Source organism: Pecten maximus, unplaced genomic scaffold, assembly GCF_902652985.1.
Source record: "Pecten maximus unplaced genomic scaffold, xPecMax1.1, whole genome shotgun sequence".
NCBI lineage: Eukaryota > Metazoa > Mollusca > Bivalvia > Pectinida > Pectinidae > Pecten > Pecten maximus.
Window position 1 is genome coordinate 2941 of NW_022982390.1, and position 17070 is coordinate 20010.

General features: G+C 39.4%; 4 protein-coding genes across 4 annotated transcripts; all 4 read right to left on the reverse strand.

Moving 5' to 3' along the window:
• Positions 1-11405: 11405 nt before the first annotated feature.
• LOC117320463 (histidine-rich glycoprotein-like) lies at positions 11406-12083 on the reverse strand. Its single transcript, XM_033875057.1, has one exon. It carries the CDS (start codon positions 12081-12083, stop codon positions 11406-11408), a length of 678 nt encoding a protein of 225 aa, XP_033730948.1.
• On the reverse strand, positions 12080-12607 carry LOC117320465 (histidine-rich glycoprotein-like). The gene has a single exon (XM_033875058.1). It carries the CDS (start codon positions 12605-12607, stop codon positions 12080-12082), a length of 528 nt encoding a protein of 175 aa, XP_033730949.1.
• LOC117320466 (histidine-rich glycoprotein-like) lies at positions 12604-13308 on the reverse strand. The gene has a single exon (XM_033875059.1). It carries the CDS (start codon positions 13306-13308, stop codon positions 12604-12606), a length of 705 nt encoding a protein of 234 aa, XP_033730950.1.
• A 1064-nt stretch (positions 13309-14372) lies between these two features.
• On the reverse strand, positions 14373-17032 carry LOC117320467. The gene is made up of 4 exons (XM_033875060.1): positions 17008-17032; positions 15845-15988; positions 15087-15425; positions 14373-14542 (listed from the first exon to the last, which is right to left on the reverse strand). The coding sequence occupies exons 3-4, from the start codon at positions 15322-15324 to the stop codon at positions 14415-14417; spliced, it is 366 nt and encodes a 121-aa protein (XP_033730951.1). The 5' UTR covers positions 15325-15425; positions 15845-15988; positions 17008-17032; the 3' UTR covers positions 14373-14414.
• Between the last annotated feature and the right edge of the window lie 38 nt (positions 17033-17070).

Sequence of the window (17070 nt, forward strand, 5' to 3'; positions counted from 1 at the left end):
TTACTCGAGAGGTCTATTATAACCTATCAATCACCTGATCACATTGTTGTAGATACACTAATTACTGAGAGGCCATATACATATTCAATCACATGATCACAAGGGTGGTAGAATACACTAATACTAGAGAGGGCCTATATACCTATTCAATCACATGATCACAATGGTTGTGATACACTAATTACTAAGGACGCTATATACTACAATCACATTGGTGTAGATACACTTAATTACTAGAGAGGCCTATATACCTCTCAATTAAATGGTTGTAGAACATAATTACTAGAGAGGTCTATTATACCTATCCATCCACATGATCACATGGTTGTAGGTACACTAATTACTAGAGAGTCCTATATAACCTATCAATCACATGATCACAATTGGTTGTAGGTACAATAATTACTAGAGAGGCTAAGACATATCAATCACATGAATCACATGGTTGTAGGTACACTAATTACTAGAGGTCCTATATACTATCAATCACTGATAACATTGGTTGTAGGTACACTAATTACTAGAGGCCTATAACATTCAATCACACATGATCACATTGGTTGTCGGTACTACTAATTATAGAGAGTCCTTATAACCTATACATCAACATGATCACATTGGTTGTAGGTACACTAATTACTGGAGAGGGACTATATACCTATTCAATCACATGAAACATTGGTTGATACACTAATTAATGGGAGCCTATATACCTATCAATACACATGATACATTGGTTGTGATACAATAATTATAGAGAGGCCTATATTTACTATCAAATCACATGAGCAATTGGGTGTTGTAGATACACTAATACTAGAGCGGCCGATATACCTTCAATTCCAAATGCTCAAAGGTTTGTTGATACCCTAATTACTAGAGAGGCTTATATACCTATCAATTACACTAAATTACTAGAGAGGCCTATATACATATCAATCACATGATCACATTGGTGATACACAATTACTAGAGAGGCCTATATACTATCAATTCACATGATCACATTGTTGTAGATACATATTACTAGAGAGGCCTAGTATACTATCCATACATTGGTTGTAGATACACTAATTACTAGGAGGCTATATACATATCAATCACCATGATCACATTGGTTGTAGTTTTAGATACATATTATGTAGAGGCCTATATACCTATCAATCACATTGGTTGTCGAAGATACACTAATTACTAGAGAGGCCCTATATACCTATCATACACTATTACTGGAGAGGCTTATCTACCGATCAATACACAACTTACTGGAGAGGCGAGGCCTATATACCTATCATCACATGATCACATTGGTTGTAGATACACAAATTATGGATGAGGTCTATTATATACCGATCAATACACATAATTACTAGAGGGTCTATTATACCCGATCAATACACTAATACTAGAGAGGCCTAAACCTAATCAAGACACTCTAATTACTGGAGAGGCGTCTTATTATTCCCTTAGATACCTATCAATACACTAATTACGGGAGAGGGGTCTAATACTACGTCAATCATATTTGTGGTAAGTTACAATATACCTAGAGGAGAACCTATTGTACCTATCCATCACAGATCACATGGGTTGTAGATACACTAATACTGGAGAGGCTACGATACTATCAATCCACTTGGTTGTAGATACACTAATACTAGAGAGACCTATATGTACCACAATCACATGATCACAGTGGTGTAGATTACACTACTTATGGAGAGGTCTACATACTATCAATCACATGACCCCCCCAACCAAAATTTTTTGGTTGAGATACACTAATTACTCCGCGGAGAGAGCTAGGCCTATATACCTATCAATCCACATGTTCAAATTGGTGGTAGGTACATTAATTACTGGAGAGGTATATATACATATAATCAATGATCACATTGTTGTTTGAAACACTAATTACTGGAGAGGATAGGCCTATATACATATCAATCACAGGATCACAGGGTTGTTGAGAACACTCTTACTGGAGAGCTATATACCTATCAATCACATGACACATGGGTTGTAGATACCACTAATTACTAGAGAGGTCAATATACCTCTGCAATCACATGATCACATTGGTTGGAGATACACTAAGTAATAGAGATGGTCTATATAACCTATCAATCACATGATCACATTGTGTAGATAAACTAATTACTAGAGAGGTATATATACCTATCACTCACATGATCACATGGGTGTGATACACTAATTACTAGAGAGGTCTATATAACTATTCAATCACATGATCAAATTGGTTGTAGATACTGTTACTAGAGAGGTCTAATACTATCAATCACATGATTCACATGGTTGTAAGATACAATAATTACTAGAGAGGCCCCTATATACACCTATCAATCACGATGATCAACATTGGTTGTAGCTAACAATTACTAGAGAGGGTCTATATACCTATCAATCACATGATCACATTGGGTGTACACTAATTACTAGAGAGGTCTATATACCTATCAATCACAGCTGGTGTAGATCACTAATTCCTAGAGAGGCCTATATACATATAAATCACATGATACACATTGGTTTGTAGATACACTAATTACTGGAGAGGTCTTATATCCTAATCAATCACATGATCACAATTGGTGATACAATAATTACTAGAGAGCCTATATACTATCAAATCACATGATCAATTTGGTTGATACACTAATTACTGGCGGAGGCCTTAATACCTATCAAATGCAAATGATACACATTGGTTGTTTTTGAGACACTATTACTAGAGAGCTATATACCTATCAATCACATGATCAAATTGGTTTGTAGATACACTAATTACTAGAGAGGCCTATATACCTATCAATCACATGATCACAATGTTGAACACTAAGTCTCGAGAGCTATTATACCTATCAATACAACTAATTACTAGAGAGGCCTATATACCTATCAATCACATGAATCACATTGGTTGATTAACACTAATTACTAGAGATGGCCTATTACCTATCAATCACATTGATTCACATTGGTTGTGAACACTAATGACTAGATGAGGCCTATATACCTTCAATCACAGGGTTGTAGATACATAATTACTAGAGAGGCCTATATACTCTCAAACACTATTACTAGAGAGGCTATATACCGAGCAATAATGATCACATTGGTGTGATAAACTAATTACTGAAGATGGCCTATATACCTATCAATCACATGACCCCACATTGGTTGTAGATACACTAATACTTGGGAGTCCTATTAGACCTATCAATCACATGATCACATGGGTTTGTAGATTACACAGAATTACTAGAGAGGCCTATATACAAGCAATCAATTGAATTCACATTGGTTGATACACTAATTACTGGGGAGGCCTATATCCCTATCAAATCACATGATCACATTGGTTGTAGTTACACTAATGTACTGAGAGGCCTATATAACCTATCAATCACCATGTGATCACATTGGTGTAGATACACTAATTACTGGAGAGGCTATATACCTATCAATCACATGATCACATGGTTGTAGATACACCTAAGTACTGGAGGAGGGCCGATACCTATCAATCACATGATCACATTGGTTGTCGATACACTAATTACTGGAGAGTCTATATACCATATCAATCACATGTCACACGGTTTGGAGGTACACTAATACTAAGAGAGGCTATATACCTAGCCCATCACATATCACATTGGTTGTAGATACACTAATTACTGGTGAGGTCTTTTCATACTAATCAATACATGATCACATTGCTTGTAGGTACACTAATTATTGGAGAGGCCTATGATACCATACTCACATGATCACATTGGTTGTAGATACAACTAATTACTGGAGGAGTCCTATTATACATATCAATCACAGATCACACTGGTTGTAGGTACACTAATACTGGGAGAGGCCTATTATCTACCTATCAATCACATGATCACATGGTTGTAGGTACAATAATGACTAGAGAGGATATAGACTATCAATCACAGATCACATGGTGGTAGGTACACTAATAATGGAGAGCTATATACATATCACTTCACATGATAACATTGGTTGTAGGTACACTATTACTAGAGAGGCCTATATACATATAAATTCACATGATCACATTGGTTGTAGTACCACTAATTATAGAGAGGCCTATATACCTATCAATCACATGATCAATTGGTTTTTGTAGTACAACTAAGTAATGGAGAGTCTATATTACCTATCAAGCAAAATCACATTGGTGGATTACACTATTTACTAGGAGAGTCCTAAATACCTATCATTCACATGATCACCTGGTTGTACAATAAATTACTAGTGGAGAGTCCTAGTATACCTATCAATCACATGATCAATTGGTTGTAGATACACTAATTACTAGATGACCTAATACATATCAACACATTCAACATGGTTGATCCACTAATTACTAGAGAGTCCTTATATACCTATCAATCACATGATCACATTGGTTGATACACTAATTACTAGAGAGGCCTATATACACGATCAATCACATGACAATTGGTGCATACACTAATTTTACTAGAGAGGCCTATTATACCTATCAATCACATCTGGTTGTAGATAAACTAATTACTAGAGAGGTCTATATACCTATCAATCACATGACCACATTGGTTGTAGATACACTAATTACTAGAGAGGCCTATATACCTATCAATCACATGATCACATTGGTTGTAGATACACTAATTACTAGAGAGGCCTATATACCTATCAATCACATGATCACATTGGTTGTAGGTACACTAATTACTAGAGAGGCCTATATACCTATCAATCACATGATCACATTGGTTGTAGGTACAACACTAATTACTGGAGAGGCCTATATACCTATCAATCACATGATCACATTGGGTTGTAGATACACTAATTACTAGAGAGGCCTATATACCTATCAATCACATGATCACATTGGTTGTAGATACACTAATTACTAGAGAGGCCTATATACCTATCAATCACATGATCACATTGGGTTGTAGGTACACTAATTACTAGAGAGGCCTATATACCTATCAATCACATGATCACATTGGTTGTAGGTACAACACTAATTACTGGAGAGGCCTATATACCTAATCAATCACATGATCACATTGGTTGTAGATACACTAATTACTAGAGAGGTCTATGTACTATCAATCACATGATCACATTGGTTGTAGGTACACTAATTACTGGAGAGGCCTATATACCTATCAATCACATGATCACATTGGTTGTTGATACACTAATTACTGGAGAGGCCTATATACCTATCAATCACATGATCACATTGGTTGTAGATACAACTAATTACTAGAGAGGCCTATATACCTATCATCACATGATCACATTGGTTGATACACTAATTACTAGAGAGGCCTATATACCTATCAATCACATGATCACATTGGTTGTAGATACACCTAATTACTGGAGAGGCCTAGGCCTATATACCTATCAATCACATGATCACATTGGTTGTAGATACACTAATTACTGGAGAGGCCTATATACCTATCAATCACATGATCACATTGGTTTGTAGGTACACTAATTACTGGAGAGGTCTATATACCTATCAATCACATGATCACATTGGTTGATACACCTAATTACTAGAGTGGCCTATATACCTATCAATCACATGATCACATTGGTTGTAGGTACACTAATTACTGGAGAGGTCTATATACCTATCAATCACATGATCACATTGGTTGTAGGTACACTAATTACTGGAGAGGTCTATATACCTATCAATCACATGATCACATTGGTTGATACACTAATTACTAGAGTGGCCTATATACCTATCAATCACATGATCACATTGCTTGATACACTAATTACTAGAGTGGCCTATATACCTATCAATCACATGATCACATTGGTTGTAGGTACATTAATTACTAGAGAAGCTAATTACTAGAGTGGCCTATATACCTATCAATCACATGATCACATTGGTTGTAGGTACATTAATTACTAGAGAAGCCTATATACCTATAAATCACATGATCACATTGGTTGTAGATAAACTAATTACTAGAGAGGTCTATATACCTATCAATCACATGATCACATTGGTTGTAGATACACTAATTACTGGAGAGGTCTATATACCTATCAATCACATGATCACATTGGTTGTAGGTACACTAATTACTAGAGAGTCCTATATACCTATCAATCACATGATCACATTGGTTGTAGATACACTAATTACTAGAGAGGCCTATATACCTATCAATCATATTGGTGGTAGTTACACTAATTACTAGAGAGGCCTATATACCTATCAATCACATGATCACATTGGTTGTAGATACACTAATTACTAGAGAGGTCTATATACCTATCAATCACATGATCACATTGGTTGTAGATACACTAATTACTAGAGAGGCTTATGTACATATCAATCACATGATCACATTCAGTGATTTTGTTTGGCCCGTTTTACCGCCGAACATCGGCTGTTTCCCCTATGCCAAAAACATTGTATTTTCCTAAAATTTCAATGAAGTTTCCCAATTAATAAAGTTGAAAAATTGTTGTTTTTAATTGTTTCTTTTACCTACTTTCTGACATTTTGTAAATGATAACATTGCGATTTCCGAAGCCATAAAGTATTTTCCAAACCTAACTAATATGAACGTTATCACTTCAAAACTTTACTAGCAACAAGTCATATCTCACCATGATGGCATATTATGGGCACATGATGATTTTAGACCACTTATAATGTGTTCTTTTTGTAGCAAGTGATGTTTACTTTAACAATGCTGAAAACATGGTGAACTATGTATTAATAAATTTATTTGACAAAATCAGTACTGTTTTTTGGTATTTTCCCAAATTTCTCAAAATGTCGATGAATTTTCCCAACTCAAAAGCCACGGGAGGCTGAAAAATAATGGGAACAAAAACACTGACATTGGTTGTAGATACATTAATTACTAGACAGACTTATGTACCTATATAAAAAAAATTGAAATCAAAAATGACAAAGGCAATATCCATCAAAGAAAAACTGAAATTTGTATGAATTTCACTATTTTTTGTTTTTTCCAATGTCACATTGTTGTATAGAAATTCCCATTCAATGGTCAACCCTGGACCTAGATAAGAAATTGTAGGAAAATCCCTAGTCATATAAACTACAACTTATTTCATCATATTCACCACAATGTCAGTGAGTGATAAAACATCATACCGCACTATCGCAACCTCAACGGAATGTGTCCGACAAATCTATTGGCCGAAATTACGCAACATTACAGGACACTTACACAAGCATGATTGAAATATGTTTCATATCACTGTCCCAGTGTCAATTCAATATTAAATATGGAATAACACATGATTGGTTGTAGACCAATCAGTGTCTAAAACAAAACTGAAAATGTAACATTAATTATTACATGACTGATTGGTTTAATTAACCCTTTCACCCCTTTTGACCATATTGGACTTCAAATGATAAATGAATAGCAGAGTCCATTAATGTTTCTTAGGGTTGAAAGGGTTAACTATCTACTCATTATCCCACTAGTCATCAAACCTAGAAAATTTTGTTATATGTTAAAAGCAGATATAAGCAAGTTGTCTGGTGATTAAACCACAACTTCTGCTATTTCTAATTCAATCCTATGTATTTTACAGTTTACTATATCATACCTGCCAATTAGCTTCTGGGGCTGAAGAGGGGTTCGTGTGTGTCCAAAATTTCAAGCCTCTTGGAAGAATATTTTAGACCTTCCCTCGATAAACAACCTTAAACAATATATTTTAACAATTTTTTGGACTATAGGGTGATTTTACTGCTAATTTATCAATAAGAAGTTTATAGTTATTTTAATTTCTAATTAATTGATGTCAAAAGCTAACACAGAAATAGATTCTCCTTCCCATCTACTACATTTCTTTGTGCAGTTGTCATGGAGTACTCAGGACAGAAATGAACCAAGGGAGACAAATCTTCCAAAGTTTGATGCAGACAAAAGTTTGAAATTAATCACCAATCTGTGAAACATATTATAGAGCTACAATTCAGATTTTTTAATCCAGTTCAGCTGTAATAAATATAACAGAAATTTCTTGACTTTTAAATTTGTTTCCCCCCAATAACAAATCATAAAACGTGATCATGGCTGTGCATTCCTAAAATTCCTAAAACAGGCAAAAAGATTTGTTAAATTACTAAAGATTACAGACATATTGATGCTTTGCCTATTTCATACAACAGTTGACAGAAAATATCCGAATCTGGAATGTATTGCTCTGTTTTATCAGGTTGAAAGCTTGCTCTTTTTGACAAAATTTTGGAATTTTCATTGATCGAGTAATCAAATACATGGCTGAATGATTTTTTTTACAGAGAAATTATTCAAAACTTAAAAGTGGTTTCCATTTCATGGTAACACAATTCAGGCACATTCCTATAAAAGTTTGACTAGGCATTTGTGGGAATTGAAACTTCAAATAAATTGAAATCCCAAACCTCAAATAGTTATCATCTACAACATTGCATCGAGATGCAAGCTTCCAAAATTAACAGGTTCTGAGAGCGCTCAATTTGGCATCAATTTGACACGTAATTTCCCACGGTCTTATAAATTGCTTCTTTCTTGGAGATATCAAGCTGTCTTTAACAAGATGGCCGAGTGTCATGTTTATAAATGTCAATACGAGACATTCATTACAGCCGAGACGGCTTACTGTTTAAAAATGTGTTGGTTTTTATTAATAATACTCACAGTGGTCGCCATAGTTCAGATATACAAATATAGAAGAACTGCGGAATGTAGATGACAATACCCCAGGCCCTGTCTCTAAATGGTGTCGCTGTCTCCTTCCCAACAGCTGACAGCGAAGTGAGCAATACCCAACTGCACTCGACAATATATATATATCCAGCTCAGCTAAGGCACGTGGGTTCCGCTTACACCCGAACAATGTTCATTGGGCTCGGATTCTTCAGTCGGGTGAGTTGTGTTTAGGTAAAAATGCAACTTCCGCCATAGGCCTACCATGTGAACGAATCCATGAGCTTTTCATTCAATAAATAAAGTAGCGCACCTGTCACCGGCACGTGCTGTGACGTCATCTGTTGGACGAGTTGATCTTTTCGCGGGGGTTTTGATATAAGATATTGTACAATTATTTCTTAATGATGAAAAAATCATTCCTTTTCACATAAAGTAACATTTTCCAAAGGACAAAGGTATAAAAAAAAAATGTTTAACTAATACAGACATAAGACAACAGCTACAAACGAAAGGGATATTTTCGCTCTTTTACCGAAGAACACCGACGGAACATACAAGTCGATAGTTCCACATACACCAAGTTGTCTGCACATTTTTTTCTTCAATTTATTTATTTATCTTCATAAATATAGCAAAAATGCAATATGACACAATTCTAAATGTTATTTTATTTGTGTTTTGAATATTTTAACCTACACTAAACTCATATTCGATGTGTTTAATTGTATATCAATACATTGGTACCTTTCCATGACAACTCGAACGCAACCATATTTAACATTCAAAATTGTCTAATGATAAACAAAAGTACTTGCTTACAGAAAAACTAAGTATCCGTCTTATACATAAACCATAAAAAACATAAGCAAGATGCGTGCGGGATGATCACAGCTGTAGTTCTATATTTTTTTTGCATTGAAAATTAATTCAAATACAGTGTACTATTCAAAATAAATAAATTTATTACATTTTTACCAGTGAAATTATTGTGTGTCAATATCATGTTGGCGAAATTCGTACGTTTGCCAGATATTTATATGAATCCAGCACAGTCAGAATGTAATTAGCACATTATAGACAGGTCACCTGTATTTTATAAAAAAAAGTTTGTGTGTGTTTCAGTATTAGTCAGAATTAATTCGAACGTGTTCTACGTTGTAGAAACTTTACTTCAGCAATCTCAGAACTAAGAAATATATCTGCTGATTAATACTGTACACGTAGATATCTTATTAGCACTAATTACAAAAATACAGATTAATATGATAAACAGGCAATACCACATGTTCATATCTAAATTAAAATCATCTTCTTGTGTCCTGGAAATCTCGTTGGATGCCTCAGTTTCATAGAACGTCTGAATGATGGTGTAGATGTTCGGATGAGCATGCTGAACCTCCTTCTTCCGTTTGGACAATCGGACAGCCTCTAGCCTTTCCGGCAAGCTCGGAAACACGTGGATTATTGAAAAGAATACCCGGGGAGTCCGTTTGCAGTTGTGAGTGCCATGGCTCCAAGTGGTTGGTGGTGCGTGGTGCCTCTGTGGCATGTTGGTGGTGCGTGGTGCCTCTGTGGCATGTTGGTGGTGCGTGGTCCCTCTGTGACATGTTGGTGGTGCGTGGTGCTTCTGTGACATGTTTGTGGTACGTGGTTCCTCTGTGACATGTTGGTGGTGCGTGGTACCTATGTGACATGTTGGTGGTGCGTGGTTCCTCTGTGACAGGTTGGTGGTGCGTGGTTCCTCTGTGACATGTTGGTGGTGCGTGGTCCCTCTGTGACATGTTGGTGGTGCGTGGTTCCTCTGTGACATGTTGGTGGTGCGTGGTTCCTCTGTGACAGGTTGGTGGTGCATGGTGCCTCTGTGACATGTTGGTGGTGCGTGGTGCTTCTGTGACATGTTTGTAGTACGTGGTTCCTCTGTGACATGTTGGTGGTGCGTGGTACCTATGTGACATGTTGGTGGTGCGTGGTTCCTCTGTGACATGTTGGTGGTGCGTGGTCCCTATGTGACATGTTGGTGGTGCGTGGTTCCTCTGTGACATGTTGGTGGTGCGTGGTTCCTCTGTGACAGGTTGGTGGTGCATGGTCCCTCTGTGACATATTGGTGGTGCATGATTCCTCTGTGACAGGTTGGTGGTGCGTGGTCCCTCTGTGACATGTTGGTGGTGCGTGGTCCCTGTATGTCATGTTGGTGATGCGTGGTTCCTCTGTGACATGTTTGTGGTACGCGGTGCCTCTGTGACATGTTGGTGGTGCGTGGTTCCTCTGTGACAGGTTGGTAGTGCGTGGTGCCTCTGTGACATGTTGGTGGTACGTGGTGCCTCTGTGACATGTTGGTGGTGCGTGGTTCTTCTGTGACATGTTGGTGGTAAGTGGTCCCCCTGTGACATGTTGGTGGTGCGTGGTTCCTCTGTGACATGTTGGTGGTGCGTGGTACCTCTGTAACATGTTGGTGGTGCGTGGTCCCTATGTGACATGTTGGTGGTGCGTGGTCCCTATGTGACATGTTGGTGATGCGTGGTTCCTCTGTGACATGTAGGTGGTGCGTGGTCCCTCTGTAACATGTTGGTGGTGCGTGGTACCTCTGTAACATGTTGGTGGTGCGTGGTACCTCTGTAACATGTTGGTGGTGCGTGGTCCCTATGTGACATGTTGGTGGTGCGTGGTTCCTCTGTGACATGTAGGTGGTGCGTGGTCCCTCTGTAACATGTTGGTGGTGCGTGGTCCCTCTGTAACATGTTGGTGGTGCGTGGTCCCTCTGTGACATGTTGGTGGTGCGTGGTCCCTCTGTGGCATGTAGGTTGTGCGTGGTCCCTCTGTGGCATGTTGGTGGTGCGTGGTCCCTCTGTGACATGTTGGTGGTGCGTGGTTCCTCTGTGACAGGTTGGTGGTGCATGGTCCCTCTGTGACATATTGGTGGTGCATGATTCCTCTGTGACAGGTTGGTGGTGCGTGGTCCCTCTGTGACATGTTGGTGGTGCGTGGTCCCTGTATGTCATGTTGGTGATGCGTGGTTCCTCTGTGACATGTAGGTTGTGCGTGGTCCCTCTGTGGCATGTTGGTGGTGCGTGGTCCCTCTGTGACATGTTGGTGGTGCGTGGTGCCTCTGTGACATGTTGGTGGTGCGTGGTCCCTCTGTGACATGTTGGTGGTGCGTGGTGCCTCTGTGAAATGTTCGTGGTACGTGGTGCCTCTGTGACAGTTTGGTGGTGCGTGGTTCTTCTGTGACATGTTGGTGGTGCGTGGTGCCTCTGTGACATGTTTGTGCTGCGTGGTCCCTCTGTGGCATGTTGGTGGTGCGTGGTGCCTCTGTGTCATGTTGATGGTGCGTGGTCCCTCTGTGGCATGTTGATGGTGCGTGGTCCCTCTGTGTCATGTTGATGGTGCGTGGTCCCTTTGTGACCTGTTGGTGGTGCGTGGTACCTCTGTGTCATGTTGATGGTGCGTGGTCCCTCTGTGACATGTTGGTGGTGCTTGGTACCTCTGTGACATGTTGGTGGTGCGTGTGGTGCCTCTGTGACATGTTGGTGGTGCGTGGTTCCTCTGTGACATGTTGGTGGTGCATGGTTCCTTTGTGAGATGTTTTTGGTGCGTGGTTCCTCTGTGACATGTTGGTGGTGCGTGGTCCATCTGTGACATGTTGGTGGTGCGTGGTGCCTCTGTGACATGTTGGTGGTGGGTGGTTCTTCTGTGACATGTTGGTGGTGCATGGTTCCTTTATGAGATGTTGGTGGTGCGTGGTTCCTCTGTGACATGTTGCTGGTGCGTGGTCCCTCTGTGTCATTTTGATGGTGCGTGGTGCCTTTGTGACATGTTGGTGGTGCGTGGTACCTCTGTGTCATGTTGGTGGTGCGTGATCTCTCTGTGACATGTTGGTGGTGCGTGGTCCCTCTATGTCATGTTGGTGATGCGTGGTTCCTCTGTGACATGTTGGTGGTGCGTGGTCCCTCTGTGACATGTTGGTGGTGCGTGGTGCCTCTGTGATATGTTGGTGGTGCGTGGTGCCTCTGTGACATGTTGGTGGTGCGTGGTGCCTCTGTGACATGTTGGTGGTACGTGGTCCCTCTGTGACATGTTGGTGGTACGTGGTCCCTATGTGACATGTTGGTGGTGCGTGGTTCCTCTGTGACATGTTGGTGGTGCGTGGTCCCTCTGTGACATGTTGGTGGTGGGTGATGCCTCTGTGACATGTTGGTGGCGCGTGGCCCTCTGTGACATGTTGGTGGTGCGTGGTGCCTCTGTGACATGTTGGTGGTGCGTGGTCCCTCTGTGACATGTTGGTGGTGCGTGGTACCTCTGTGATATGTTGGTGGTGCGTGGTCCCTCTGTGACATGTTGGTGGTGCGTGGTTCCTCTGTGGCATGTTGGTGGTGCGTGGTCTCTCTGTGACATGTTGGTGGTGCGTGGTCTCTATGTGACATGTTGGTGGCGCGTGGTCTCTCTGTGACATGTTGGTGGTACGTGGTGCCTCTATGGCATGTACATGTAGGTGGTGCGCGGTGCCTCTATGGCATATTGGTGATGCGTGGTTCCTCTGCGTCATAGTGGTTCCACATGGTCTGGTCTCCCTCAACTGGTTGACCACGTAGTCAGTGAGGGTTTCTTTTCTTCCGAGTTGCGAGAAACAAAGTGCGAGTTGCGAAGGAGCATCTCTTTATGACAAATCCTGTGAAAACCTGGCGTATAGCGTTTGAAGCGCGATCTCAGAATCGATGTACGTATTGGACCAGTTCCTGCATATTGCGATATTTGGAAAGGGTCTTGTAACTTGCAAGATTCTGTGTCCAACCCTTTGATGTTTGAATGAACGAGTCAAATCCCTGTGACGGGTTTAGTGACGATTTAGGCAAAACCACTTGTATCTGGTAATTAACATCAGAGTTAAAATTGCCCTCGATATGTACTATATACAGAAAGGTATTCAGCATCCGTTCGAGATCCTCGGAAAATCGTTCGAACACTAACGTAAATTCTTTTTTTAAATTTCATATTTTTCACATGTTGTAGTTACATTTATCATTTTAACATTCTCAACCAACCTTTAGGTAACGTCCCAAACATAAGTCACGTGTGTTTTACCGGTAAAAGACATCTATTTCTGAAGCAAAGATCGTCTGTTCTGTGAGACGAAAGTACCTTTGTTTTTAAACTAATTTGAAATCAAAGGTACTTCCGTCAGATCTTGGGTCAGTGTTCGATCCTTTCCCGGGATGGTTTGTGTCCCTCATGGAAACTGATATAATGTCCAGTGCTGCTGTGTCCATATACAAGAGACTTTAAACACATTGGCTCAGATATCATCTGCCTGACTATCTGTAATGTTGCCCAGTGAAGTAGGCACCAACTACTATAAAGACGAGACTCTATTCAAATCGAGACTGGTTACTCACGCGGCGATTACCCCAGCAAACATATCATGGTCATGGCTCTGGTAAAATAGTTAACTTGGTGACCCTCTTTACATAAACTAAAATATATTTGCTTATCGAGAAAAAAAATTAAAAAATTAAAAAACAAAAAAAAACAAAAAAAAAAAAAACAAAAAAAAAAAAAAAAAACAAAAAAAAAAAAAAAAACAACAACAAACAAACAAAAACAAAACAAAAATTCAAAAGTATATTTTTTATTGAAATGTAACCCGGAATTGGATCATTGGAGACATGCGCACTCCGGGCATCCGTTGTCCGCCATATCCCCGAGTTTGTACCCGTATGTACACGTCATCACGCATGTCAGGATATTGGCGCACTGGTTCGGCGACAACTTCTTCGCATGTTCTGAAAATATCATGAAAAGCATTGACAAAGTATTCTGAGTCCAAATCCAGAGAATTACAGATTTTGATGTCAATTCAAGCCAGACCATGCGATGTGATTAAAGAAAGGTATACGGAATTTATTGTCAAACCAAGCCAGACCATGTGATTTGCAAAAAAAAAGATTCACTACATAGCACGCGCTGCAATCACATCGATTCAACTCGCGATGTTATTTTGTTAAACCTTTTAGTTATATTATTCATTTATTTATTTACTTTAACCATCTTTACACAGCCTATGGTGTTTTCCAATTAATTATAATAGGCCCTCGGCGAGTTATTATCGACCGAGGAGATCGTTTTTACAACATAACGATATTCATTGTTGTTTATACCCACTATATTTATGTAACTTCCATTTTCTATGTATGTATGTGACCGTTTGTAATTTACTTGTGTCTTGATAAAGGGGCAGATTGCGTCGAAAATTCGACAATTTACTTGTCTGTACTGTCGTTATTACTACTTGACAAATTATAAATAAATGAAAAAATATATAATTACCTTTGGCAAATATGTGAAGACCGTTCGGAGCTGAGCATGATGGGCCAACACAGTCGGTAGTTCCCGCCACGGCTGGGCTCCCCGCCACGTGAGAACCAATCACGTTATGTCCCGTACCTGGCGACGGTAAATGCGGAAGACTATTCCCTGATGAGTGACCAACGTTTCCGGTTCCGGTTACAGCAGGTGAACCTGACGACGGTAGGTGAGGGATGTGCTGTCCTGAAGCAGGTACCATTGCAACAATACTAGGCACTATAGCAACACCAGTGTGTGGGGAACTCTGTCCACTTCCGGTTATGGCGTTTGTCAAGCTTCCGGTGGCTGCCGGTGTCTTTCCTGTGAAGCAGCAAAATTATACATTTCGAAGCCCATTCTTAACACATATGTGCAACTAATTTGATATCATAAGATATTATTTCAAAGTCGTGTTGAAACATGTCCACATGACGAGAAATGCGGAAGCTGGTGGAATAGTACTAATATAGATCATGGTCACAGTAACACGACACTACTGACATTCGCTAATATTACTTAATGTGAAACAAAGGGATACTCTTCTGGAATTTCATGATACATAAAAGGACAGTTATGTTACTAGGATGGAGTGTTCGTATTTTGGAGTTAGGATTGGAGTGTTTGTATTTTGGAGCTAGGATGGAAGTGTTGGTATTTTGAAGCTAGGATGAGAGTGTTAGTATTTTGGAGGTAGGTTTTGAGTGTTGGTATTTTGGAGCACATTTTTGCGTAAAATATACCTGCTACAGGCAGTAGACACTGGCACGATGGACAGCCGTTATGTCCAGTCTGGTAGCCGAACGGACACCTGTTGATGCACGTGAAGTGACCATTACACACGAGTGAGGCTGTAAGATAGGTTGTTGTCAGGGCGACACCGACCTCTGAAATAAAACACCACAGTAACAAGGTAAGAAAGAGCCATTTGCTGTCTTATTGAAACATGGCTGGCCTCGATTTCGACAACTTTCTCTAACTGAAGGAACCCTGATCTGAATATTCCCCATAGAAAACATTCCACAAGGTAAGGTACTTTTCTAAGCTAATATTTCCCCCTTAGATCCAATAATGATTTCCTGTGCAAAATGTTAAGCTAAGATATTTTTCCTGGGACTGGTAGTTGTGCAGCGTCGGCGCATTATTCGACGAGTGACCTACACGTATATTTGATAGAATATATAGAGGATATTGGATGGTTTTATATGTCATATTAAACGGGAAACCATTCAATCTTCTTTCTATTGCATTTGATATACCTAAAAACAGCGGAAATTCATGACGCCATTCCTTCGTGACGTTACTCATGTCAACTTGACGGTGCCATTTTGAAAGGACTAATCAACGCAATTTAAGCGAAAATAGAAGTTTTATTAGTTTGATAAATTTCTATATTTCACTGGCAAAAATGCAATAAACATGTATATGACGCTGGCCTCTATGTTACTGATAACGAACTTTAATGTTTGCTTGGTTTTACGGCCAAGTAACAAAGTCAAGGTTATATTTAGACCGTGTTTACGATGGTTCTGACTAAAGACTCTTTTATAGTGTTGTCACATTGAAATGACACAGTAGCATATCAATGCAGCCAACATGCAGATCATATAGAGCTTAAGAAAGGCGACTGGACTCGATAACTAAAATAATGCAAGAAAACTTAATCCGAAAATGAGCCTCATCGGCTTTCGTAAAATCAATCCAGTTGCCATGGTTATATAAAGATAGCTTGCCAAAGTGTAAAAGATAAAAAAAAAACTACAGCTGTTCTTATTGTACAACATTTAACAGGGATGATGGCTAAAGAAACATAAATCTAACCGTAGCTGAAATGATATATTTACGAGAGAAAGTTGAATCGAGGACAAATGTGAGGTCCGAGGATGTTAGATTTATAAAACGTTACCTCCTGGTGTGATACACTCGCAGACTGGAAGCCAATCCGTCCAGCCCCATATGGCTATCCATT

What these genes read in the sequence shown, in the direction of transcription:
- LOC117320466 (XM_033875059.1), bottom strand. Translation starts at nt 13,308, where the DNA reads ATGACGCAGAGGAACCACGCATCACCAATATGCCATAGAGGCACCGCG.
- LOC117320465 (XM_033875058.1), bottom strand. Translation starts at nt 12,607, where the DNA reads ATGACACAGAGGTACCACGCACCACCAACATGTCACAAAGGCACCACG.
- LOC117320467 (XM_033875060.1), bottom strand. Translation starts at nt 15,324, where the DNA reads ATGGTACCTGCTTCAGGACAGCACATCCCTCACCTACCGTCGTCAGGT. An exon ending in TCTTCACATATTTGCCAAAG is followed by an intron (nt 14,543 to 15,086) that starts GTAATTATATAT and finishes TGATATTTTCAG; the next exon opens with AACATGCGAAGAAGTTGTCG.
- LOC117320463 (XM_033875057.1), bottom strand. Translation starts at nt 12,083, where the DNA reads ATGACACAGAGGCACCACGCACCACCAACATGCCACAGAGGGACCACG.